At 46.2% G+C, this 25,164-nt stretch overlaps 1 protein-coding gene across 5 annotated transcripts in view; it reads right to left on the bottom strand.

Annotated features, from left to right (window-relative positions):
• The window catches only part of Pknox2 (PBX/knotted 1 homeobox 2), a 269,797-nt gene that overhangs the window by 31,622 nt on the left and 213,011 nt on the right, over positions 1-25,164 (bottom strand). For all 5 annotated transcript variants that reach the window (XM_036192449.1, XM_036192446.1, XM_036192447.1 and 2 more), the window contains 2 exons: positions 15,920-16,091; positions 3,093-3,281 (listed from right to left, as the gene is read on the bottom strand). In XM_036192449.1, coding sequence (XP_036048342.1) covers positions 3,093-3,281; positions 15,920-16,091 — 361 coding nt within the window. The remainder of the gene's footprint in view (positions 1-3,092; positions 3,282-15,919; positions 16,092-25,164) is intronic.

The following is a 25,164-nucleotide window of genomic DNA, read 5'->3' on the forward strand; positions in this document are numbered from 1 at the left end:
ACGTCTTTCCCCTCTTCCAAACTCTTGCTTACCAGCAATTCATTTCTTTACTCTGTTCTGTTCATGCTCTTCGTCCTGCTATGGCCGCCATCCCTCTTCCTAATGTCTTGCAACCTCAGCCTCACATTTCCTGCCTTTGCCTCTGTCAGTGTTTCTCTGTCTCTTTCTCCTCACTGCTCCCTTCTGACAATACTTCGGCCTCTCTCTGCCCCCCTCCTGAACGATGCTAACCTTCTCTGTTTGTTTTTCTTTCCCCTTAGTTCTTCTTTCCTCCTCTTCCTCCTTCTCCCTTTCTGCCCCTCCCCCAATGAATTACTCCTTTCAATCAATGCCTATTGGGCCCTGATCACCCAGAAGGCATCATGGCCACAGCTGGCACCCTAAGGCAACAAATCAAAGAGATGAGTCTATTTCAAGAGAATATTAGCAAGTAGAAGCATGGGTAGCTGTTTTTAGGTCTGTAATAAAGTGATTTGGTGATTTCAAATATATAAAATGCTGTGTCAATGCAAACAACATGTGCTTTCTAGGAGAGGAAAGGGGATGCACAATTTCTCATCTAGCATCACATGCTGCATTGATGATAGGTTATCAGCTCCAAGAAGGAAGGACCATCATAGAAGGTTATTGGAGAGACCTCCATAGGAGAGCAGCCTTGCCACAGCCTCTGGAAAAAGGCTGGTTTGGCCTTATAGAGAAGAGGGATTCAGTATGGAGGATGTCCCCTCAAAAGATAGGCATGGAAAAATGGTTGTGGTACCTAGAACTATGTGGCTCAGGAATGGAAACTGAGGCTAGACCTACGAGGTCTCGAATGTCAGGCAGGCAGATGTGGAAGTCCTGTTGGCAATCGGGCTCTGTAGACCACATAGGCTTTGGGAACATAAATGCAGCAGCAGCAGTGTAAGTGGATCACAGGTGTGGAGCAGGACGGAGGGACAACCAAGGGAGACAGGTGGGAAGGAGTTGGCGGCAACCAGAGGAAATGGGGGGGGGGGGAGTAATCTAAGTTACACCAACCAGGAATAGCTCACCATGTATCTTTCCCTCTCTGCCTTTGGGTGTCTTTGTTTTCACCCAACTGCCCGAGTTTCTCTTTCTCTGGGATCAGAGACCTTTCCTCAAAGGTTACCCAAGGGCTGGGAGATCTCCAGAGTTCCGGCATTTGCAAGTCAGTGGCTCTAACACCTGGATCATCCAGAGCCCATGTTCCCTCTCCCCACAAACTCCACTCCCTGCAAACACCTGCTTCCTCCAGGCTAGCTTGTCAACCTCAGACAGACCTCAGACCCTGAGGAGCCATGGTGGCTGCTGAGCCTCCAGCCCCTCCTTTCTTTCCTCTCCACCCTGCTACCTTGGTACACCCCCAACTCCAGAGCTCAAGGTGGAGTCGGAGGGCCCAGGAGGGGAAATCCAGGGCCTCTCCAAGGACCTGATTATTTCCAAAGACTTGTGCTAATTTTCTGATATGATCCTCACATCTCTGTGAGGCACTAAATCCTCATTACTTTTCCTGACCGATGCATTCTAATTAGATCAACACTTAAAAAAAATTCACAATAGCCACAGGATGGCTTTCCATCTCATTAACTCCCCACTTATTATTTTCATGAAAATTACTGATAAAAATGTGCATCTCCATTTGGTGAGGCCTCGCAGCCTCCTCAGCTCCTATCTTACATCTCTCCCGTCACCAGGGCTGCGCAGCGTCACCATGGTAACCCACAATAATAGAAACTAATAAATTACAAACGAGATGCTCGTTGAGCAATTATTGTCCTCTTTTATGCAAGTTTCTTGCTAATTTCGATCATAAGGGAAAGTACAATAAGACTCTGAAGGAATGAGTCTATTTCAAGAGAATATTAGCAAGCAGAAGCCAAGGCTGCTGTTTTTAGATCTATAATAAAGTGATTTGGTGATTTTGAGCAATACAAGGAGGAAATAAACTTTTTGCCCCATGTCCTATGTCATTCTTAGTATCAAGTTCCAGAGAGATCCCAGTGGGGTGAACATGATGCAATACTGAGTGTACCTGTGGAGGTGTGTGTGGGGGGGTCACAATGTAAAAGTGTGTCCTCCCCTGGACACTGTCAACCTGAGTCCTTAAATATCTAAAATGAAAACGTCACAGCCTCTCAGGTAGCCTTCACAGCAGCTCCCATAATTCACCCTTATAACGTTAGCCTGCACCCCCATCCCTGTCTAAGGAGAGGGGCTACTGTGAGCCTTGCAGGGGCATCTGTACATGTGCTTTCTGGACTTTAGTAGAGAACTCGGTAAGAGAGAAACAAAGTCATGAGCCTACAGTCCATATAGGTGACAGCAAGTCTGGTATACAGGACAAGTCAGGTATCTTTCTGAGTTTGTAGACTTGGAGAACGCATTCTCTCGAGGACAGAATAGGCACCATCTCCTCAGAGGAAGGTGGCAGAGGGAATCTCAGAAGGAGGTTGGTTGAAGTGTCTTTTAGAGAGGCCCTGCACCTTAGTAGGGCTGAGGCAGCAGGTAGAGCAAACAATCAGAGATGAGCCAGGAAAAGCAGTCCTGTGGAATTTGTATTTATCTACTAGGCGGGCAGAATCTGGGGGAAGGATCAGTTTCCCTGGAACCTCCTGCCAGGAGTGCCAAGAGCCACTTCATACCCTTCAGAGGAGACTGTTTGCCAAGAGGTCTATGTACCATCCCCAGCTATCAGCTAGGCAAGTATCTTTTCTCCTCTGCAGACCAGGGCCCACCCACTTCCTGGTAAATCCTGGAGCAGGCAGCCAAGAATTTCTCTGGACACTGGCTCTCTTAGATATGGTCATTTAGGTCAGACCCTGGCAGGTGGGAGTCTATGGCAGGAAAAAAGGACTATGGTGGCTAGGTATGGTGGCTAAGGTAGCAGGATCAAGAAAGAGTTTGAGGCCAGCCTAGGCTACAGGATAGGGCCCTGCCACAAACAATCAAATAAAAATAAGGGCCTGTGTCGGATGGAGGAAAGAGGACCAACTTATAAGAAGAACTGATGATTCCAACTGCTTTGCTGGGGTCCTTCAGACCTTTCTGCATGCCTGGCTGAGGAGTTAAGGCCCATCCCTGTGTGTTACCTGTGAGTGAAGGTTTATAGAGGGCTGGTTGGGGGAGTAGGGACCCCCGAGGTCATTCCTGAGCAGGTTATCGCTGTGCATCTTGGTTTTGAGGCAGGTGATGTAACGGTTGCAAAAGTCCTTGCAGAGTTCATTGACTTTCTCCAACTCTAGCAGGTGGATCCTCAGGACCTGGATTGCCTTCACCATCTGGGGAGAGGAGGAGCTGTAAGCCCTGGTGTCCGTATCATATCCCCCTCCCTGGCAAGCCTCCAGCCCCAACCTCAACAGAGGACTGGTGCCCATCCTTGCTGTGGCCCCTGTTTCCCACCCACATGGTTTAAACTTGCCATACGATCTGTTGATTATTAGCCCACTGCTATCATAAATGTTCTGGGGCAGTTGTGGTCTTCTGGGAGCAGCACCGACTTTAGCAAGAGATTCAAGCTCCAGGTTTGCCTTAGATTTGTCTATGTGGCCTTGGACAACTTACTTAAGTTCTCTATCCCCCTTAGCGTCTAGTAAGTGGGAATATTATACCCTCCCCAACAACTTTACACATCATGGGAGAGGACCATGGCACACTATAAAGCACGGAGGCCTAAGCAAAAACAAGGAAGACAGAGGTCAGAGTTTCTTGGAAATGCCCCAGAGGTCAGACATTGTCTATTCTTAAGTTTATATTCTGTGTGCTTCATGTGATATGGGCTGCCTTACTCTGATGATACCTGCTGACGGACTGGATAATCCAGCATGACTTAGCTGGGCATTAGGTACCAACTGTCCGCTTTCTGTGCCCTTTGGGTCACTGCACAAGGGCCTCTTCAAATGTGCATCCCTGATCCTGACATGGCTGGAAGCCACTCTGCATTTGAAGCTTTCTTCCTTGTTGTCATTATTGTTTCTGTTGGGGTTTGTTTCATTTATTTTAATTCATCATTTTTAAAGACAGGGTTTCATGTAGCTCAGGCTAGTCTCCAACTCATTATATAGCTAAGGATGACCCTGAACTCACACTCCTTCTGCATCTACCTCCCAAGCCCAAGGATTACAGGCTTGTACCACCAAACTCAGCTTGTTGCTCTAGTTGTCATAAAAGGAAATATATGGAAGGTATGGAAAACACAGGATGAAAAAACACTGTCTTTATCCAGTTACCCTAAAAGAAAAGTTTCCGTTTTCCTCTGATTTATTTTCAACTTTTATTTATTTATATGTGTGTACATGTGCTATGTGGAGGTCAGAGGACAACCCTGGGAGTCACGTCTTCTCTTCCATTATGTGGGTCCACAAGACTGAACTCAAGGTTGTCAGGTTAGGCAGTAGGTGAGCCATCTAGCTGGCCTACATGCATGTATTTTAACCAGTCTCCAATACACGTATACATACAACTTTGCTTTCTGGTTTCCCCTTAGCTCATCAAATATGCTCTTCTAAGTGCCAGAATTGTTTTCTCTATCTCTCTTCTGGACTGTGAGCTGTGAGAAGGCAGGGATGACGTCTAATTGGCTCACGGCATTATCTTATTTACATAGAATAAATATTGAATGGATGAGAATTATTTTCAATTGTCACATATGAGTCCATATGTGTGCTTTATTTAACTAAGTTCTTCGTTGCTGGGTACTTAGAGTACATTCAGATTTTCAGTTTAATTTAGAAAAAAGTTATACAACAAGGCTAGAGGACAAAGTGGATGTACTCAGTGGTAGAACACTTGCCGAAGCATTCACCAGGCCCTTGGTTTGATCTACACACACACACACACACACACACACACACACACACAAGAATGCACAATAGGGACTATTTTCTAAGTATGTGGCTCCGTCTTCCATTTCTGCATTGTTTCCTCAGTATGAATTCCCAAGAGCGACAGGAGAAAAATCTACATACATTGCTATGGATCATGACAAATAAATCCAAATTGCTTTCCAACAGGGGCTTGTTCAAAGGGTGCTAGGATAACCAGACATCCATAAACAAGAAAAAAACCCCTGAACCTCAATTTAAACTCCACATCTAACACAAAGATTAATTCAAACAGAGCATGTGCCTAAATATAAGACCAAAAAAAAAAAAAAAAAAAAAAAAAAACCTGTAACATTTTTAGAAAAAAGAAAATGGAGTCAGGTGTTGTGGACCATGCCTTTGATCCTACCACTCAGAGACAGAGGCAGGTAGATCACTGAGTTCAAGGCCAGCCTGATCTACAGAGTGAGTTCCAGGACAGCCAGGGCTACACAGAGAAACTCTGTCTTAAAAAACAAAACAAAAAAGAAAGAAAGAAAACAGAAACTCTTGGTATGTAGGGTTTGGCAAAGAAGCCTTAGATCTGATACCCAAACCATAATCTAAAAATAGAAAATGACTTGCTTGCTAAAATTAAAGATGTTTGTTCTTAAAGAGAACCTGCCAGGCATGGTGGCGCACGCCTTTAATTTCAGCACTCTAGAGGCAGGGGCAGGCAGATCTCTGTGAGTTCAAGACCAGCCTGATCTACAGAGTGAGTTCCAGGACATCCAGGGCTACATAGAGAAACCCTGTCTAAAAACAAAAGCAAAAAACCAACCAAACAAACAAAAAACCAACCAACCAACCCAACAAACAAACAAAAAACAACCCAAAACAACAACAAAAAAGACCCTGTGAAGAAGATGAAAAGACTATGGACCAGGAGAGAATATTTACAGAGCACATATCTGACAAAGGATTTGCACCTAGAATTCATAAAGAACTCTTAAAACTAAATGGCAAAATAACAAGCAACCACTTAGAACAAGGGCAAAAGGATACAGATGGAAAATAAGCACACAGAAAGATGCTTAGTGTCATTAGCCATTAGGGGAATGCCAATTGGAACCACAGTAAGGTATCTCTACACACATGCGCCTAGTTCTGGTTAGAAACTGATGGCGTGGGAAGACCTGGACTCTAGACGACTTGTGCATTGCTGGTGGGAACAGTAACTGCAAACAGTGTGACAATTCCTTGCAAAATTAAGCAAGGTTGTTTCATGTTGTGAATGTCTTTAATCCTAGTTGAGGGGCAGAGGCAGGCAGATGTCTCTGAGTTCAAGGCCAGCCTTGGTCATCTAGTGAGTTTTAGGCCATCCAGGGCTACATAGTGAGAGCCTGCCTCAAAAACAAAGCCAAAAAACAAACAAACAAAGCAAAGCAAAACAAAACATTTAAACTAGGCATGTATTTCTCATATGACCCATCAACTTGTGGCCATTTATTTCAAAGAAATAAAAATGTACATTCACACACACACACACACACACACACACACACACACACCCATATACAAACAGCTGTTCAAGGCAGCTTTATATCGAGTGGCCTCAAACTGGAAACAGATGAATGGATGAAGTAACTATGGTACATCCATGTCACAGGCTACAACAAGGAATGAACTATTAATACACTCAACAGCTTGGATATATCACAGGGAATTCTGCTATGAGAGAGAAACCAGTCTTAAAGGGACATATACTAATAGCACAGTGACATTTGCAGGACATCCTTGAAATGACAGAATGATAGACAGAACAGACTACTCTTTGGTGGGACAGAGGGAAGGAAAGAGGGGAAAACTGTTCTGTACATTGACTCGAACATGTTTACATGAATTTAAATGTAAAAAAAAAATCACTAGAACTTAGACATGTATGTACATACAAGTGAGTGTGTGTAATATTGACAAAATCTGAATGTGGTTGATGGGTTATTCCTGCCTGTAAAATTGTGCTCTGATTATGCAAGAAGGGAATCAGGACCTCTCATACTAATGCTTACAATTGCATGTAAATTTATAATTATATCAAATGAAGAAAAACATGTAGATGAAGTTATTGCCTTTCCATATCTGCTTATGTTGACATGGACAATGTGGAGGAGATTCTAATGTCAGCCTCCTAGTTTTGGGTAGCATTCATGATGCCTGAGGACAAGCTCAGACAATTCAAACTGAAACAAGGGGGCTGAGGTCATAGCTCAGTTGGTAAAGGAATTGCCACAAGCATGTGCTTGATTGCCAAGTCAGGTTTAAAAATACAAAGAAGAAACTGTCTCTACAGAGTTGACTGTAATGAGCAAGGACTGGGCTCTGAGCTCAACTAATTCAGGCTTTCTGAAGGACCAAATCAGAATTAAGGGTCACAGACTGAAGCTTTACACAGGGCTCTGCTGCAAGGTCTCATCCTACAGATGCCAACTCCGTGAGGCTGAGATTGCCGTACAAGGAGCAAACCAAGTTAAAGAGGCGAGTGGTGATACCAGTATAAGCAGCTTGGACCAAAAGGAACTAGAGAAAGACATGTTCTTGTCTACATTTTCTGCTTGGCTTCTGCCTGGAGGGTCTTATCTCCTGCCTATTAGAATAATCAGCACAGAATGAATTGCTCACCAGACACTTGTGGATGGATGGACAATACTGAGGCATTTCTTATTGTAAGTCTGGCACTGGCTTAAGCCCATCCTACTCACAGTCTTATTTATTCTAGATGTCTTCCTCCGCAGGCAAGTACTCTCATTGCCCACATTTTATAGTTGAAGAAGATGAAGTCCACAGATAGTTTTCATCCCAAGGTCACAACAGTTGATGGGCAACATGAAGTCTCATGGCCTTATCCCTGAGATCAAATTGCTTTACCCTTCTATGGTCTCTCAGGAGTCAGGTATGTTGAAACCGATGGTAGTATGAAGGGTGTGTAAGTGGAGGCCTACAAGGTGAGAGGATTGTACAAATACACCAGACCTGTGGCTGCGGCCTCTCTTCTAGGCCATCCCTGCCATTGGGACCTGACCTTATTGTCTTGTACTGTCTCTATGTTCTTTCAATGTGCTGATTAAGAAGTTCTTCCTTACACAGGACTCAAATCTCTCTTGCCTTACTGTAAGGAGCTTGCTCAGCCTTCTGTAGAACCAAAGACATCTAGTACCTCCAACAACATAACCTTCTTCACTTAATTTTATCTGTGCACTGGGCAAGTCATCTGATTTGAATAAATTTTTCAACTGTTTTTGTGGAGACAAACCCAATTCGAATATTATCTTTTTTTTCTCTTTCCTTTCTTCCTTATCCCTTCCCATCCTTCCTTCCTTTTCTCTTTCCTTCTTTTTTTAAACTTTTCTTCTTTCTCTTATCTCTCATTAGCAAGATTATCCTATCCTGCGTAACTTTTGGAGGAGGGAGTGAAAGGTGCAGAACCAAGGCCTCTCACATGTTAGGCAAGTGATCTATCACAGCTGTGCCCAGCCATACTCTGCATTTAAAATATTAACACTGTATTTTAAAATAGTCTTATGAATGAATATACACATATACATGCTTGTATAAATCTATACAAACATCACACACCCCCAAAAACATGCACCTCTTTCATTTAAGTATATAACCCATATGTATTTATTATTCAAAAATGGAAAACTACAGATAAGTTAAACAAATAAGTAAAAAGTTATAAGTAATAAAAAAGTAATAAGTTACAGATAAGTAAAAAGCAAAAATGTATCTATATACCCAGAATGCTTAGCCCAAATGTAGTACATGCACAGTGTGTTTTAACTGGCTCTCTTGTGCAGGGGCCAAAAGCAGTCATATCCTGGGGTCTGATAAAGCACAGATGAAGGATTACTCTTTTATGGGCTAATAGAATTGGTTTAAAGATTTAAGAAGGCAGAGTAAATCATAATGGTACTCTGAGGCAATGAATATGTAGGACCTCTTCAATATTAGAGAAATGGATGTGCAGTGCTGTGCATGGGCGTGGGGGGTGGGTGGCGGGTGGACTGTATGCAAGGTAGGAAGCCTATGGAATTCAGCACCACACTAGCATTGCTCCTTGAGTGCCAGTGGACAGGTTCAAGGTTTCCTCTGGGCCTCAGTCTCCTCATTTGTAAAATGTGAATATACTTTGTAAATCACAAGGAACCAAGTACATCTTTTTTCTTTTTGTTTTCTCTGGTTTTGTTGAGACAGGGTCTCATGTAGCCCAGGGTAGCCTGGAACTCCCTATGTAGACAAGGATGATCTTGAACTTCTGATCCTCCTGCCTCTAATTCCCAAGGGCCCAAATACATAATAAAACAAAACAAACAAACAAACACCAGAAACCCTTCTTTGAATAATCCCTCATACTCCATTAGCCTTCCTACAGCTCCCTACGTTTGACTAGTGTAAGAATAATTCCTGGGGTTCTCTCTATATTTGCGGTGAATAAATCATTCTTCATCCCATGTCTCTTAACTTTTGTTGTTTTGCCTCTAAGTGAGAATAAAATGCTGGTTTATGAAATGATTTGGATCATAGAAATTCAGTGCATTAACAATGTCTCTTAATTTATTTTTTAAAAGACTTTTGCTTATTTTTGAATATTTATATATGTGTGTGTGTCAGTGTGAGGGTCTGGATAAGTGAGTACAGGTGCCCACAGGGACAAAAAGAGGATGCTAGATCCTTCGGAGCTGGCGGTGAGCTTCCCAATGTGGGTGCTGGGAACTGAACTCCAGCCCTCCAGAAGAGCAGTTGAGTGCTCTTAACTGCTGAGCCATCTTTCTAGGCGGAATGCCATTTAATTTAATACCATCACTATGTGTGATGCATGTGTGCTTAATTCCAATTTCCCAGGTTTTATTCTGTCAACTTTTCTCTCCCCTTTCTGTGTCAAAAGAAAAATTCTACCTTCTTCAAAGATGGCCCTTCAAAACAGGAAATCAAGATGCAACCTCCTATTGTGGTATCCTGGCATCTTCATGTGTTCCACAGTCCCAGGAAAGTACCCAAGACCGGGACAACTTATTTCCTTTAAAGCTGCATGCTATGATGTCCTGAATTTATTATTTGTCACCTAGACGTTTTTGAGAAGTGGCTTAAGCTTTATCTATGCAACCTAGGTTAATATTAATAATGCTATCTACACTTGAAAATTGCCGTGAACATTGAGTAAGATTAGGTTTGCAAATGTTACTGGCATGTATCATAGGTGTTTAATAAATGTCAAGTTCTTGTCCTGATGGCCTCCAACTGCCACACACAGCTTCAGGATCTTTTCTAAACAGCCGCCTCTCTTGTAGGTAGGTCTTGGCCTCTTCATTTTATGATAGTGACTCCTTGTCTCTCAAAACATTTGTATACACAGCAGTTTACAATTTGCAAGAGGCTTCTCTCTCCATCATCTTCTTTGAGTCTCTTCACCCCAGGGATACAGGCAAGATTATCCATCACTCTGCTAGAGATAAGGGAACAGAGGCTCCGAGGTCAGATAGCCTGCTCCATTCCTTGCCTTGGGGGCAAGCTCCTTCCACTTTTTCCTTCTGCAAATTGGGAAGGTGGGTGCTCATGTAGGGAAGAAGAAGTTTATAAACATGCATTCCTAAATTGTGAGCTGACATTTCCTGTGGATCACTGGAGAAGCCAGAGCTAAAACGCTAATGAAGAATTTTTCCCGATTTGGGCAGCTTGCTTGGCCAGCCGGGAGTGCAGGATCACTAAAATAAAAAGAGGGCGTGGAAGAAAGGTGAATGCCAGGGTCTGGGGGACAGCCAGACAAATGGATGTTTTATGGAAGCTATCATGCACGGCAAGTTAAATCACACTTGAGTCAAGGATGGCGGATCCTCCTGGATGGCATCAGGATTTGGAGAAGCAGTGAGGGAGAGGTCAGAGGGAATAGCCTGGGCTTCTCAAGTTAGAAGAACTCTCTTTAAGCCCAACTATGTAACTTCTTATAGGACACTTGGTCCTCAGTTTCTCTTTCTACTAAATGGGGACAATAACAGCTCTCTGTCAGGCTCATGTGAGAATCTGAAGAACAAAGTGGGGAACTCAGGGAGATGGTTTTGGACATGGAAAGGTTTCTGCCTTCCTGCTTGGAGGCCTTGAACAATTCTCAATCTCTGTAAAATAAGGTAATAATGATTCGCTGGTCTTGGGGTGGAGCTCAGTGGTAGAGTGTATGCCTAGCACATACAAAGTCCTGCATTTGACCTCCAGCACCACAAAATGAAGAAAAAGGGACTCTCTGCTATACTGAGGATCGAATGAGATGTAGCTAGGAAAAAAAGAACTCTAAAGAAAGACTTGACTCCTCTCCTAGAAATGTGTCAGGAGACATCAGCACTCTCTCGCTTCCCCCCTCCGTGTGTGTGTGTGTGTGTGTGTGTAATAGTTTAGAGTGGAGCTGTATTTCATGGCTCAGTTCTCTTTTCTATTTTATCCATAGTTGCATGATCCTGTGTGTTATTTCTTATTTCACTTCTTACAATGAGGACTGTGACTTTGTTGACTACCATGGGAGCCTTACCCACTCTGAGGAGTGGATGGGAGTAGAGCGGGAGGGAGGTGAGGAGGTGGGAGAAGGGGAGGGAGGGGGAACTGGGGTTGGTATGTAAAATGGAAAAAAAATTTAATAAATAAATATATTTTTTAAAAAATGAGGACTGTGGGCTGGGGAGATGGCTCCCTTGGTAAAGGGCTTGCTGCACAAGCATTAGGACATGAGTTCTAGTCCCAGCACTCACATAGAAATGATGCATGTGCTGGTCTCCATATGTGACTACACATGGAAGATCAGAGACACGGGGGGCCCTGGGACTTCTTGGATTTCCAGTGAGGTAGAACTGGTGAGCTCCAAGCCCCACCAGTGAGAAAGACTCAGAGAGAGAGAGAGAGAAAGAGAGAGAGAGAGAGAGAGAGAGAGAGGAAGAGAGGGAGAGAGGAGAGAGAGGGAGAGAGAGAGAGGAGTGTTCTGAGGAATGAACCAACTGCCTCCAGCAAAATGGACATAATATTGTTAATATTAATATTAAGCTTTGTGGATTTGGAATGAAGATTATATAAGATAATAGAATGCAAATAATTTAGGATAGCACCTGGTACCTGTAAGTGCTCTATAAATGTTAATTATTATCATCGTTGATATTCTTATTTCCTTTCCTTTCCCTGGTGTCTGTGAGGTTTTTCAGGTTCCTTCTAGGCAGAGAGCCTGGACTGAAGGCTGAGGTGGGCAACTCTCAGATCAGGGCTGGATGAGGTCTCTGTGGGCCTACAGCTCTGGGCTGGCTCCTTCATGTGACTCTCCACTCCTAGACTCTGGCCTCCAGGCCTGCCTCTTCAGAGTGGGCCCAGGGGCCTGGGAGGCCCCATCTTGGAACTGGCTTTGCGGCCAGGCAGCCATAATCTGTCCCTGGAGCCACACCAGAGTCTCATTAAAACGTGCCCCATAAATGTTAAAAAATTTACACATAAAAAAATTCCATGCATGAAACTGAAACCGTACGTTTTACAGCCTTAGTTTGAAATCTTGCATAATATATAAAACCTTGGCCTTGCACCGGGGGCCCGTAAATCAGATTTTATAAAACAAAAAGCTTTTACCTTTCAAAGGGGTTTGGGGAACTTGCAAATTTTACAAACTTTACCAAGTGCCAGTCAGAGGCTGCTGAGCCCACGGAGGGGACCGGCTCTGGAGGCCAGGTAAGAAAGAAGTCTGGTGTAGGAATTGTAGTAGATCCCAGAGGGCTCACGGGGAGTCCAGCTTAATCACCTGGGAGTGGAAAGCCGCTCCCATGGCACAAAAATGGACGAAGCGAAGGTCCTAGGCGGGGCTCCAGGGAGAGTTCTTATTGATGTCGTTCTCTTATTTGCGAGTGAGGGCTATATTGTCACCAGGGAGGGGCCGAGATGAGCACAAAGCAGGGCTCAAAGGCCAGGGCTCTCTTCTGTGGACTTGAGGATTGTTGTGTGGAAAAGACGGTGGGAGCTGGACAGTGGTGGCACACACACACGCCTTTAATCCCAGCACTCGGGAGGCAGAGCCAGGCGGATCTCTGTGAGTTCGAGGCCAGCCTGGTCTACAGAGCGAGTTCCAGGACAGGCTCCAAAGCTACACAGAGAAACCCCGGAAAAAAAAAACAAAAAAAAGACATTAGAAAAAAAGAAAAAGAAAAAGAAATGAAAAGGAAAAAGCGTTGTGAGTGGACTCATTTCTAAGGAGGGATTTCTAAAACCCAATTTTTTTGCAATTACGCTTCCCTCCCAGTAGAGGCGCTGTGGAGCGACGGCCTTCCAGGATTCCCTCCCTCAGAAATCTGTGGCTGGGATCCTCTCCGATATTTGGGGCAGCTCTGGGAGAGCTGACTCAGCTGTTTCCATGGAGATTTGTCTGGAAAAGCCGCTCTGGGAGACTGTGAGGAGCACGGGAGGGTAAGACAGGCAAAGAGCTCGGGGAGGGAAGGAGGAACAGTTCGGGGCTGCCCAAGAGGTGGGAGAAAGCAGGGGAGGGTCAGGGAGAGGCTGGAGGAGGGTGTTGGGAGAGGACCTTCCGAGGGGCAAAGATTTGGGGGACCCGAGTGCCCTCCTGACAATCCCATCTATGAAAGTCAATATTCAAGGGCAAAGGAAAGCTGCCCTCACACACACACATATAAAAAATAAATCTCTCAATTATCTCAGCTCATTTGCTTGGGGTCTCTCATTTTATGTCCCTGCTCGGCTGCGCAGTATATCTGTCCGGAGAAAGAGTTACAGTCCGTTGGGCTACGTGTGCGGGGTTGTAAAAAATACAGATGCCAAATTAACTGGCTGTGGCACTCGGCAGCTGATTGAGCTGGTAATAACGGGATCTGACCTTTTTCTAATTTCTAATTATGTGCATCTCGGCTGTGCTGGTGACATGATTCTTGTCCTAATGATGGCTCCCGTGCTTGGCCTCTGTGTCTCCTCCTTTTGACACAGAGGGCTAGGAACCAGAGGCAAAGGGCATGCTGGAGTCCCTACTCTAGCTACCCCAGAAGTTTCAGGATTCAGAACATGCTGTCTTTGACAGCCAGCGGCTAAGGTTGAGGATCTGAAAGACTACCACACTGAGATTAATTTCCAGAAGCAAAGCATTTTTAAAGGCCAGGTCTATGAGCCATCCCATCAATTTATTATAGTCGTACGAGGTAGGTGCGGTTGGCTGTATAGATGAGGAAACTGAGCTTCAAAGGAGTTCAGCCGTCAAGATCACACAGGCAATAAAAGACGATACTAGGATCATTACAAGGGAGTACGCACATGCGCAGTGGGCCCTGTCGCAAGCCTACCCAGACTTTCAGAAAGAGCTGTCTCCTGGCTCCATAGCTGCCCGAGGCCGGATTCTGAGGATTTCCTTCTAGACTTTAGAATCTGATTCTGATTAGCTGAAGATGAGGGCAGGGCTAAGCCAGCCTCGCCCTCACAGTCCTGCTGGAGGACCAGCACAACGGAGGCTTTCCTAGGGATGTAAGAGGCTGCATCCCGGGTTCGATGCCTGCTAGGGAAGAGGGAGGGCCGGGGATAAACATCGGAAGATTTGGGGTTCTCGATGCCTCCGCCAATATTCCTGGCAGTCAGTTAGTACTGCTCCCATGTCTGAGGTCTACTCCCAGTCTTAAATCATCAAAACCACCACAAAATTCCAGGGCAGGCGGGGTTCCTCCGGTAGCTATCTTAGACTCCACAGGGTACTGCTCTGAACACCGAGAGAAGCAGTGGTGTGAGGAATTCACAGTCCCGCACAATGCCAAAGCCATTTATCCGGTCTGTACATGTACTAAATACGCGTGTATGTGTCCACATGTATGCTCATGCGTGTGCATGTGTGCATGTGTGCCCGTGAGAATGTGTAGTTTTACTTTTTATTCTGTAGCCACTTTTGATTCCCTAATTCTGCTCTCTGTTGGGAGCAGATACCAGCTAAACTCTGGGTAGAAGAGGTCAGCACCACCACCAACCAATGTGTGTGCGTGTGCGTGCGTGCGTGCGTGCGTGTGTGCGTGTGTGCGTGTGTGTGTGTGTGTTGGGGAGCAGATTTGCAGAGTTTCCGAGTTCACTGTGATAATCTGGGCATCACACAAACAGAAAAAAAAAATCAGGTCCTGCCAGGCAGTGGTGGCTCACACCTTTAATCCCAGCACTCAGGTGGCAAAGGCAGGGAGATCTCTGTGAGTTCAAGGCCAGCCTGGTCTACAAATGGAGTTCCCGGAACAGGGCTGTTACACAGAGAAACCCTGTCTCGAAAAACCCAAACCAACCCAACCAAACAAACACAACAACAACAACAACAACAACAACAAAACCCAAAATAAAATGTCACATCCTGAGGTTAATTCCAGAAGACTACTCAGCATGGTAGACAAGTACAGTGGCCTCTTCAACACCCTTCTTCTGTGGAATACCCAGGCTAGATGAGAATTTCAGATTCCATTCAACCTGGCAGCCACCGATGCTAATGATGGCAGTTGCCTTGGAAATATAAAACATAGAGTCACAGGATCCCTTTGAATCTACAGAATCACAACTCCTTAGTGCAGCCCAGGAACTTGTATTTTATAGGAGGTAGTGATTATCTGAGTGGCAAACTATTTGGGAGTACAATCTACAAGACTTTTGCCAAATCTCCCAGCAGGACCAGGTCTTTCCCCATGTGGACATGCTTGAACATGCCTCTTACCCTCACACATTTGCCTCCTTTGCCTGTTACCAGTTCTCCGTGCAAACTCGGGAGAGCTACCTTTGAGGTTCCAGCTGCTAGTCCCTGTGCCATTTGTTAGAACTGTAAGGCAGCAGGCAGCCAGATGCTGGTGCCACATAGGCAGAGGTGGAGAAAGCTTTAGCAGCAAAGCCTGCTGGCAGAATCTTGGTTAAAAGTGCTTGGAATGGCTTCTCAACCATGAAATTGTACACATAGTGCCAGTTCCATAATGTACACTCAAAACTTTCTGTTGAATGAATGAATGAAGGGAGCACTATTAGGATATTTGGGATGGGATCACGGGGTGGGAAGACTTCAGCCAGGATGTAAGGTGGAGGAGGGTCTTTACCAGATTGTCCAGTTCCGGGTCATCGCTGAAGAAGGGTTTGTGCTCCTGCTCCTGCTGGTGGACAAAATTCTCGATGTCCACGTCAAAGCTGGCAGAGGTGATGCACTCAGAGCCCTGGGTGGCCTGTTCACATTTCTCAAACAGCAGCGTCAGGAGCGGGAAAAGAGGGTGCCTGTGGGGACATCAAGAGCTCACACATGCGCACACAGAGACTAGGCTGTTGCTGGGGCTGAGAAGCCACTAGGCTCCTTTTCCAGTGGTTCCAACACTTCTATTCCCAGGGTCCAACTCCTTGAGGATGTCCCCAGTCCCCAGGGTCTGCCAAGGTGGCAGCATTTTGTTCTCTGTCATGGAAGGCCCACTCCTGGGGCCTCAGAGGGCTACTACCTTTTCCCTTTGGTCAGATAAACTGCATGGAGAGGTTATATCTCTTCGTGTAATGCTGAGTCCAGGAAGGAAATGTGGAAACTATCTAGAGAATTCTTGTACCTGAATGTTAGCACTAGGTGACATGCAAGCTAAGATTCACAGCACCATTGAGGTTAAGTACTTCATCTTGCATATGTCCATTATAGAAACACACAACACACACACACACACACACACACACACACACACAAATGCACACACGCAGAGTCTGAAGGCAACTGAGGGCAACAGATGTGTATAAACAGTTGTGTGTTTGCAAGTGTACACAGGGTGAAATATATGAGCCCCCAAACTCATCCGCACATGCCTGTGTCTATTGGCAGACTCAATTTGCGTTAAGTATCTCAGTTGCATTTATAAAATCTCCCTGTACTTCCATCACCAAATCCTTAGCATGGCTCAATTAAATGGCTATTTGCATCATTATATGTTTTTCTCCAGGACAGTCTCTGTGTAAATGATTGTTGTATCCAAGAATCTTGCCATGTATGCTCATAAAAGGCACTTCATAAATAGCTGGTGACTGAATCAACGAATAAGTTGTGCATGTGTGTTTCTAAGATATGTCTATATGAGCATACATGTTTAATTAAATGGGTCTGTGGGTCTTAATGTAGAGATCACCATCTTCTAGAAGCTTCCCTGACTACCCACTATATCCATATCTCTCTCCTAAATCTCTGAGTTTTTGCTTCATTATCTGCCTATTTACCTAGACTGTAATCAGGGATCAAACCTATCCATTCACTCCTGAATATCCAGAGTGTGCCAGAGGCATGTGAATCCTCACAAACATTTGTTGAACACAGATGTTGCATGTTTGCATGCTTATTTGCATATATAACCACACACCACACTTATTTCGGCAGCATATATTCCTGTGTGTGCCTAAGTTGTTGACTCTGGAATGAAGAGAGCCCCAATCCCTTCCCCTGTTCTTCCAAGAAAGCATCTGCAAATCCTGGACTGTCTCCTCAGGCTCCTGGGACCATGGCATCTGCTTCTTTATTTTCTGTGCAGCACTGTTTCATGGGACAGGAGGAGGAGGAACACATGCCGGACCTGGCTGCTGGTCCTCTGCCACAGGGATGGCCTGGCTGGCACTCTTCAACAGAAGGTTCTGCAGGGATGCAAATGGTCTTCAGTTTGCACCATCTAACACAGGAACCACTAGCCACCTGAGGCCAATGAACACTTGAAATATGGCCAGTGCAACTAAGATGTTGAATCTTTAATTTTATTGAGTTTTAATTAATTCAAATTTAAATAGTCACAAGTGGCTAATGACCACCATGTTGGAGAACATAGTAAGTACTGAGAAGGAAAATAGACACTGCTCCCTCCCCAAGTGGATGCATTCAGAGCAGAACCAAGCATCTAGCCAGCACAGGATGCTCAGTATCATTGAATTGGGTGAGGGAAGCCCTGATGTCTGTCCCACTCCAGAATCCCAGGCGGGGGTGCTTAGCCTCATGAAATCGCACTCACTCAGCCTAGGTCTTTCCACTGAAGTGTAGAAGAGGTGGGAGGATAGAGGGAGATATTCTCACTTCAGATGACCAGCTGATCCTTGTTTAGAGAGCTCATGCATAAACTCCTGGGCCCCCTGGGCTTAGAGTATGCAAGAAAGAGGGCCAATATTTAAGGTTTGCTCTTGTGCATCCCAGAATTGCTGGAAGCTCTGTTGTACCCAGTCAGGAGCTGACAGGGAAAAACAATGGGTGAATTTAGCTACCCAGCTGAAGACAAAGAGAACATCGGGTGAAGGGGTTAAACTCCAGTATAAGTCTTCATTTGCAGCCTCCAATACTGCAGCATATTATAGTCTAATCTAACCTGATCCCAGTTTAATGCAAGATTCTCCTGGTCCTGAGTGGAATACCAAAGAAAGCCTCAGTGGCTGTAATTTAAGCAGAGACCTGCAGTGGTTTAGCTGAGGGCCATGAAAGGCAAATTCCAGACGGTGTTATGAATTATTGCGCCTTATGAACCTTCCTACTCTCAACAGATGCCTGCTGCCATTTAAACAGCCACTAGATCAATTAGGAATGAAAGGCACAAATCGACTCTGTACAAGGGCACTAAATTACCAGGAACTAATAATCCGAAGCATCGTGCCAGGTGGTGGGGGTGCAGCCCATGCCCCAACCCACAGCAGCCATGCGGTCACTGAGCATTCCTTCCTCACTGGCTGGAGGGAGGGTGGGCAGCTGCCAAATAGAGGTGTGTGTGTGTGTGTGTGTGTGTGTGTGTGTGTGTGTGTGTGTGTATTGGAGTTGAGTGCAGGTTTTCCATGGAGCCAGTGTTTGTCCTATGCCAGCATGTATGTTTCACTGTGAGTGCATGTGATTTTGTGTTCATGCAGTTCATATGCACGTAGGGCTGTGTACATGCAAGTGGGGGCCTGACTTTGTATGCCATGAGTGTAGTGTATGCCTTACCTGTATGTAAGGCATGTGCAGAGTTGCATTTTCTGTGTACACAGCACAAGTGACATGTGGGGTGGGTGGGTGGGGCCTGCCAGGATTCAATGCTCCAACTACAAGCAGAGGTTTCCTCTGCTCTTACTCTTGCCTCTACAGGGAGGAACAGGCAGCTTCCCTCAGAATGGTCAGGGAGGGCCTCTCTGAGGAAGTGACATTTGAGTTAAGCCCAGAATGATGAGGAGGCAACCATGCAAAGAGCTGAGGGAGAGGTGTCTCCAGCAGGGAGAAGGAAAGCAGGGTTCTCTGAGGTGGTGATGCAGCCAAGTGTGATCGTGTGATGGGGCAGAGAGGAGATGGAGAGGAGAGGAAACAACGTGGCTAACAGGGCAACAGGATTCAGGTTAGGAGGTACTTAGTAGGTCCAAGACAGAGCCACAGAGCCAGGCTTGCAGGGACAGGGGTGAGGCAGACAGCGTCGGTGGCAAGATTAATGAGGAGCTGCAAGCCCCTTGTTTGCAGAGCCACTGTACAGATCTGGACCACAAACCTTCCCCTTGCAGGGCTCAGGTCTCCCTAGAATGGACATGGGAGGCAGGTCTGGGGCTCTTTTGTTTCATTTGAGAGTATTTTCTTTCCTTCTTTCATCTATCTATCTATCTACCATCTATCTATCTGTTTGTTCATTTGTTTATATTAGGGGTGTGCACGTGCCACATTGCACATACGGAGGGCAGAGGACAACTTGCAGGAGCTGACTCTCTCCATCTACTATGTGGAACCCTGGAGATTGAACTCAATCTGCCAGGCTTGGCATTAAATGCCTCAACTCATTGAGCCATCTTGCTGAGCCACATTTTGGGATATTTTCTATGCTTTTTATGTTGGCTAAGGTCCTTGGGATTGTCCTGGCCTCCTGCTCCCCACCTGAGCTGAGCATTGGGCAGGTGAGTAGCACTGTCAGCACCCCAAACCTCCCTTATCTTAGCCCACCAGGCTCCTGCGACTGCTTCATCCCACTGACACGGGAGCCCGTCCTTAGGAACCAGGCCAGGCCAACGGGGCTACCCGTGGATCCCATGTACTCTCCTAAATCACTCAGTGAACTAGTTCTCTGCTTGCATGGGGACGGCCAAGATATTACCTCCAAGACAGATCCAGGCAACTTGTGACCAGCCATGGCTTTGGGCTTCCCTAAGGTTGTGCCCAGGGCAGTTATTGATGAGCCACCTGTCCCCTCTGCATTTGTCCATCATGTGCCTGCCTACGTTTTGATCTCATTTACTCTTCCTGATCCTTGCATGAGTGGAGAAGAAACCACAGCCCTCATTGGGCCCCACTAAGGAGTCCTCTCCAGCAGCTTCTGCTTCAGGCTTGGGGGACAGCTTAAATACAGAAGGGTCTATGGGAGCTGACATCTAAGCATCTAATTTCCTAATATATATGAAAGAAGTTACACACACACACACACACACACACACACACACACACACACACACGACCTGGGCTTCTAGCATGTCAGTTTGTCCAGCTAGAATATTTGTTCTTTAGTGCTAATGATCAAACATAGGGTCTTGTGCATAGCAGACAAGTGCTCTACCAATGAGCTACACACCCAGTTCAAAAACACAGGTTTTAAGGAACCCTTCTTCCTGCTGTCCAGGTCTGTTTGCCTGTGGACCAGCACTCTTCAGAAGCTTGAAGCAGGGGTGTGGGACCTTAGTCCCCAGGGCCCAGAAGATGAACAAGCTATGAGAGATGGCCATCAGACTTCATTCCAAACAGCAGAGGACATTTGACCTCCACAGGAGCTCACCTTCTCCCTCCCCATTCTTTCCCAACTCTGCTCCCCACAGGCCACCTCCCTCCTGACCGCCCCCTCCACCCCAATCTCTCTTAAGCCTTTCAAAATTTGGAGGAAATAAATCTCACTGCACTAATTCAGTGAGAGTTTGAGCCTCGTCAGTGCAGAACAAATAAAAAGAGTGAACTGGCATGACATTTTACTGCAGAAGAGAGGTCGTTTCCAGCCACTAATAAAAAGGATTTGACACAGACTAATAAAGAGAAATGAATTTCTCTAATGGCCTAATTTAGCACATTCAGCACTGCGCCTCTGCCCGGGTGCTGGGAGCACTGACAGAGGCAGGAGGGTGGGAGAGGCAAGGCTGGTCTCTGGGAAAGGGGGAGAAGGGATGAGCTCAAGGAACATTTTATTATTTCTTTTCTCTGTTCCGAGCCCCCAGGCCCACCCCCCCCCCCCCCCCCATCACCTCTCCCCAGGAGCATCCAAACTAAAATCAAGCCCAAGGTATGCAGTTCCTGTTAACGATCCAAAGAAATAAAGAAACCCTCTCCATAGAATTGCAGCCCTGTGCTGGCTTAAGAAGGTGATTAAACCGGATGTGTTGATTTCTACAGGGGTTTAAGTCATCGTTTGGTTTAATTACTTCTGACACTTCTGCCTTCGTGTCTTCTACATCACCCAAATATGCTGGTCAAGAGCGCCCGGTGTGGGGCCAGGTGGGTGGGATTGCTCTCCCCAGGGAAAGCAGATAGATCAGACATGGACGGCTGAAGCCCTTTGCTGAAGTTCCCACGGCTCCCTTCAGCGATGGCAAGGCTGGGATCCCTGGGATCTAGAGTCCCTCTGCCAAGATCAAGCGTCCCCCCCCCCACCCCTCCCTGGGAGTCAGAAGTTGCTGACCCCATCTCGCTGAGGCTTCTGAGTGCCAGTGAGAATCCACGAAGCCCTTTTCATGCCCCTCATCCCCAGTTTAAGGCAGGTTCTCAGCAAAGACTGGGGCTGCTAAGTTTCCTTAAAGTTTGCGAAGACCTGGAACAGAGACCACCACTTTCCTGGCAGCATTTCACACTCTGATCTGACTTGAACTTCCACTCTGTGGCTGCAGTACAAGTCTCTTTAGGAAAAGGACTCAAGAAAAGATAGTCGGGGCCTTTCCCGGTTCCCTTTCTTCCTCCTTAGACAACTTGGCTATGTCGTTTCTTTTGTTTTTTATTTAAAACAGTTTTCCCCCTTATTTACTGGAAGAACAGAAACAGAGAAACAGAGTGGGAAAGGGGGCAAACAGCTTCGGAGAGGCTGGGATTCAAAAATGAACAACAGTGTCAGAATAGACACAGTCAGAAACAGGCCACTGCAGACTGGGAGGAGCTTAGGGACGGTCCCAGGCCTTCGGACAAAGTCGTTGCTCTTTCTGGGTGATAAATCCTGTGATTCACATTCAAGCCTCTGTCCCTTCTTTCTATGTGACCTTGGTCAGGCTACCGACCTCAATCATGGGTCCAGCCAAGTATGTGGCCACCTGACTGGGCTGTCCACCTCCTCCTGGCCCCTGTGGCCACCCTGTGAGCCTCCAGACTCCCTCCATACCACCCCTCCTCACCCCCATGCCAGACTCATTCTGCTGAGGTACCGGCAGAGGGAGCCCAGGCTCAGTGCCCATTCCTCCTAGAGCCCCGGGATCCTTCCAAAGGGAAGAGTTAGTAAGAGCCCTTCCCAGATGGGACAGGATGATGACCACAGGGTGGAGTGAATGATACATGATAGAGATTTCTGGGTGGAAATAATATAGAAGGACTAAAGTCAGGGTCAGCCTGCTGCAGAAGATACTAATTAATGTGTTGGCCAGAGGGCTGGCTGGGGTGGGATACTAAGGGTGGGGCTGACAAGAGCTACTGCTTACCCTTACTGACTTGTAGGGCTGCCAGAGGCCTGCCTTCTCCGAAACTCTACCCAGGGGCTGGCATTGTGATGCTTTATTGCTAGTATCCCAGGCAGAGAACACTGGAGTCACAGAGACAATGTCCCAGAAGGCACTGCTCCGGGCTCTGGCTCTGCACTGGGCTCCAGTGACTTGTGCACCAGAGTTTCCCATCTCTGAATTCCTCTGTGCCCTTCTAATGACTGGCAGGACTCAACTTCACACACAGTCCACGGGTCTCTCTGACAGCTGGGTTGTCTAGTCCTTTCAAAGTCATCATAGGACACTCTTGGGTTTCTCTCATGACATTACTCACAATTCAGAGTGGGAAGCAGGGGAATTTGGAGCAAACACAGATTTTGGAGACAGTGGCATGATTGTTAATATTGTGACCCACCCCTTGAAGTCCCACCCCTCGGTGCTGCCCTGTGTCCTGATGTAAAAGCCTCATTCTAAGGAGAAGCTCCTCCCCTTCCTCTCTCTCTCTTACACTTTTCCTCCCACGAAGTGCACACCTTCGACACCTCCCATCTCCTCCTCCTCCTCCTCCTCCTCCTCCTCCTCCTCCTCCTCCTTCTCCTCCTCCTCCTTCTTCTTCTCTCTTTCTTTCTGTCTCTCTTTCCTATCTTTCTCTTCTCTCTGTTATAATAAACTCTCCATGTGGATGCAGCATCTGGGTTGTGAATTACTGGCCGCTGCCGCCATGCCCACATGGCATGCATCTGTCTAGCCCAATGCTGTATCTGCCCAGCATGTTTCCCTGCACACACGGGATACCCTCGGGATTCCCCCTCCCAAAAATAATCCATAATATTGGAGCCCAATATCTCCAGGCAACCCCACTGCTTTCTCCTGCCTGAGAGCAGTCTGAAGCACTCTGGGTTTCTGTACCACCTGCCATTTTTCAGGCTGGAGCAAGGCAGGAGACTCTTCACCCTACCAGATCAGTAAGATTCCCCCTTTCCCCTCTGGCTATTTTCCCACAAGTGAGGATTCATCTGGGTTTGCTCCCTGGTACCACATGTCTGAAACACCAGAGTGTTTCAGGCTCTAAAGCCCTCAGTCCCCATCCCTATGTGATGGCATGTGGAGACGGCTTGTGCCCACTCAATTCCATGGGCCAATTCCATGGACCATAGCCTTTTTGACGATGGTCCATTGGCTATCTTGCTCAGTTATTGTTGGCTCTCACTGACCCTCTGTGATGACGGAGGACAGTCCACTGGGCCTTATACCTACTTCTCTGTCTTTCTTTCACAAAGTCTATTTCCTATGTGCGAATAGAAATGTATGATTGATATGGCCATCTATATTTCTTCCTGACTGACTTTTTTTTTCTTTTTTGATTTTTTGAGACAGGGTTTCTCTGTTTAACAGTCCTCACTGTCCTGGGACTCGTTTTGAAGATCAGGCTGGCCTCGAACTCACAGAGATCTGCCTGCCTCTGCATGTGCCACCACCGTCCAGCATGACTGACTTTTAAATGCTTTGATTTATCTGTTCCTTATCTGCTCAGTTTACTTTAAAAAAAAAAAAAAAAGAACGAACCCACATGAATACATTTGGTCGCCATATTTGATAGGGGTGAGCACGTAATTGGGCAATGCTGTCTTAAGTGGACAACCACATGATCCAGCCGCCAGTATGGAGGGAGGTTAGGGAATCGCCTCCCGCCATGCATTGTTTCACCATTGTTTTATGGGCTGAGGAAAAGTCCCCTGGCCTTGGCCTGGTGTTCCCCTGCTGCCTCTCTCAGGCTCCAGCCATCTGGGTGGGGCAGAAGTTCAGTCAATGCCTGCTGTTCCTCCAAAGCCCCTCATGTGGGTGGGGCCCGGAGATGTATGCACTCCCCTCAGGGGCATTAGTGGAACTTCATACAGGTGATATTAAGATTATATTAAGATTTTAAATGTCAGATTTTGACATTAATACAATTCTGATACATTTTGGGTCACAAGCTCAGGATTTTAAATTTTCCTTGGTTACTCATTACCTGCTTTTCCACGATTTGGATTCCAGTACTGATTGATAATACTAATTTATCTAAAACTTCTATTTTTTCCCTCACTTGTCTATTCTTAAGGATGGTATTTTTTCTCTCTCTTGGTCTCTTCCCAATTATTAAGACCATAGGCCAAACGGCACCAAATAAATTCACAAATGTTAACTCCGGTCTCTAGTCTATATCTCAGCAGGCTGGCAGAAACATCAGAGCAGCAGTGTGGACACAACCTGCATCGCTTTCCCTGCTACAGACATCAGCAGAGACGCTTGTCGATGTGGACCAGCCCAGCCAATCACAATTGTTCCCTGCCTCTACAGCCAGGTCAGATGACCACATGCCTGGGTTCCCTCCTTACCTTTAACTAGACAGAGTCCTCCAGACCACCTTCGCCCTGTTTCAGCTTGAAGCAGCTGTGGAGAATATATCATCCTGTGCTTCCTGTTCCCAGGACAGGCTGCAGGGCTAGGTTAGGGATGGAAACCTGAGCATAGAGTCCTCCAAGAGGGTTCTTTTCCTTTTCTCAGAGGGTCATTTTTCAGAGGTGGGATACACCCTGATTCACAAGCCCCTTTTCTCCTGTTCCCATTTCACCTTGGGATCTTTCCCCTGTCACTCTTCTTTGCCTTCTCAGGAGACAGCTTAAAAAATAATTATTTCTATATA

The sequence above is a fragment of the Onychomys torridus genome, chromosome 7 (assembly GCF_903995425.1).
Source record: "Onychomys torridus chromosome 7, mOncTor1.1, whole genome shotgun sequence".
In the NCBI taxonomy this organism is placed as follows: Eukaryota; Metazoa; Chordata; class Mammalia; order Rodentia; family Cricetidae; genus Onychomys; species Onychomys torridus.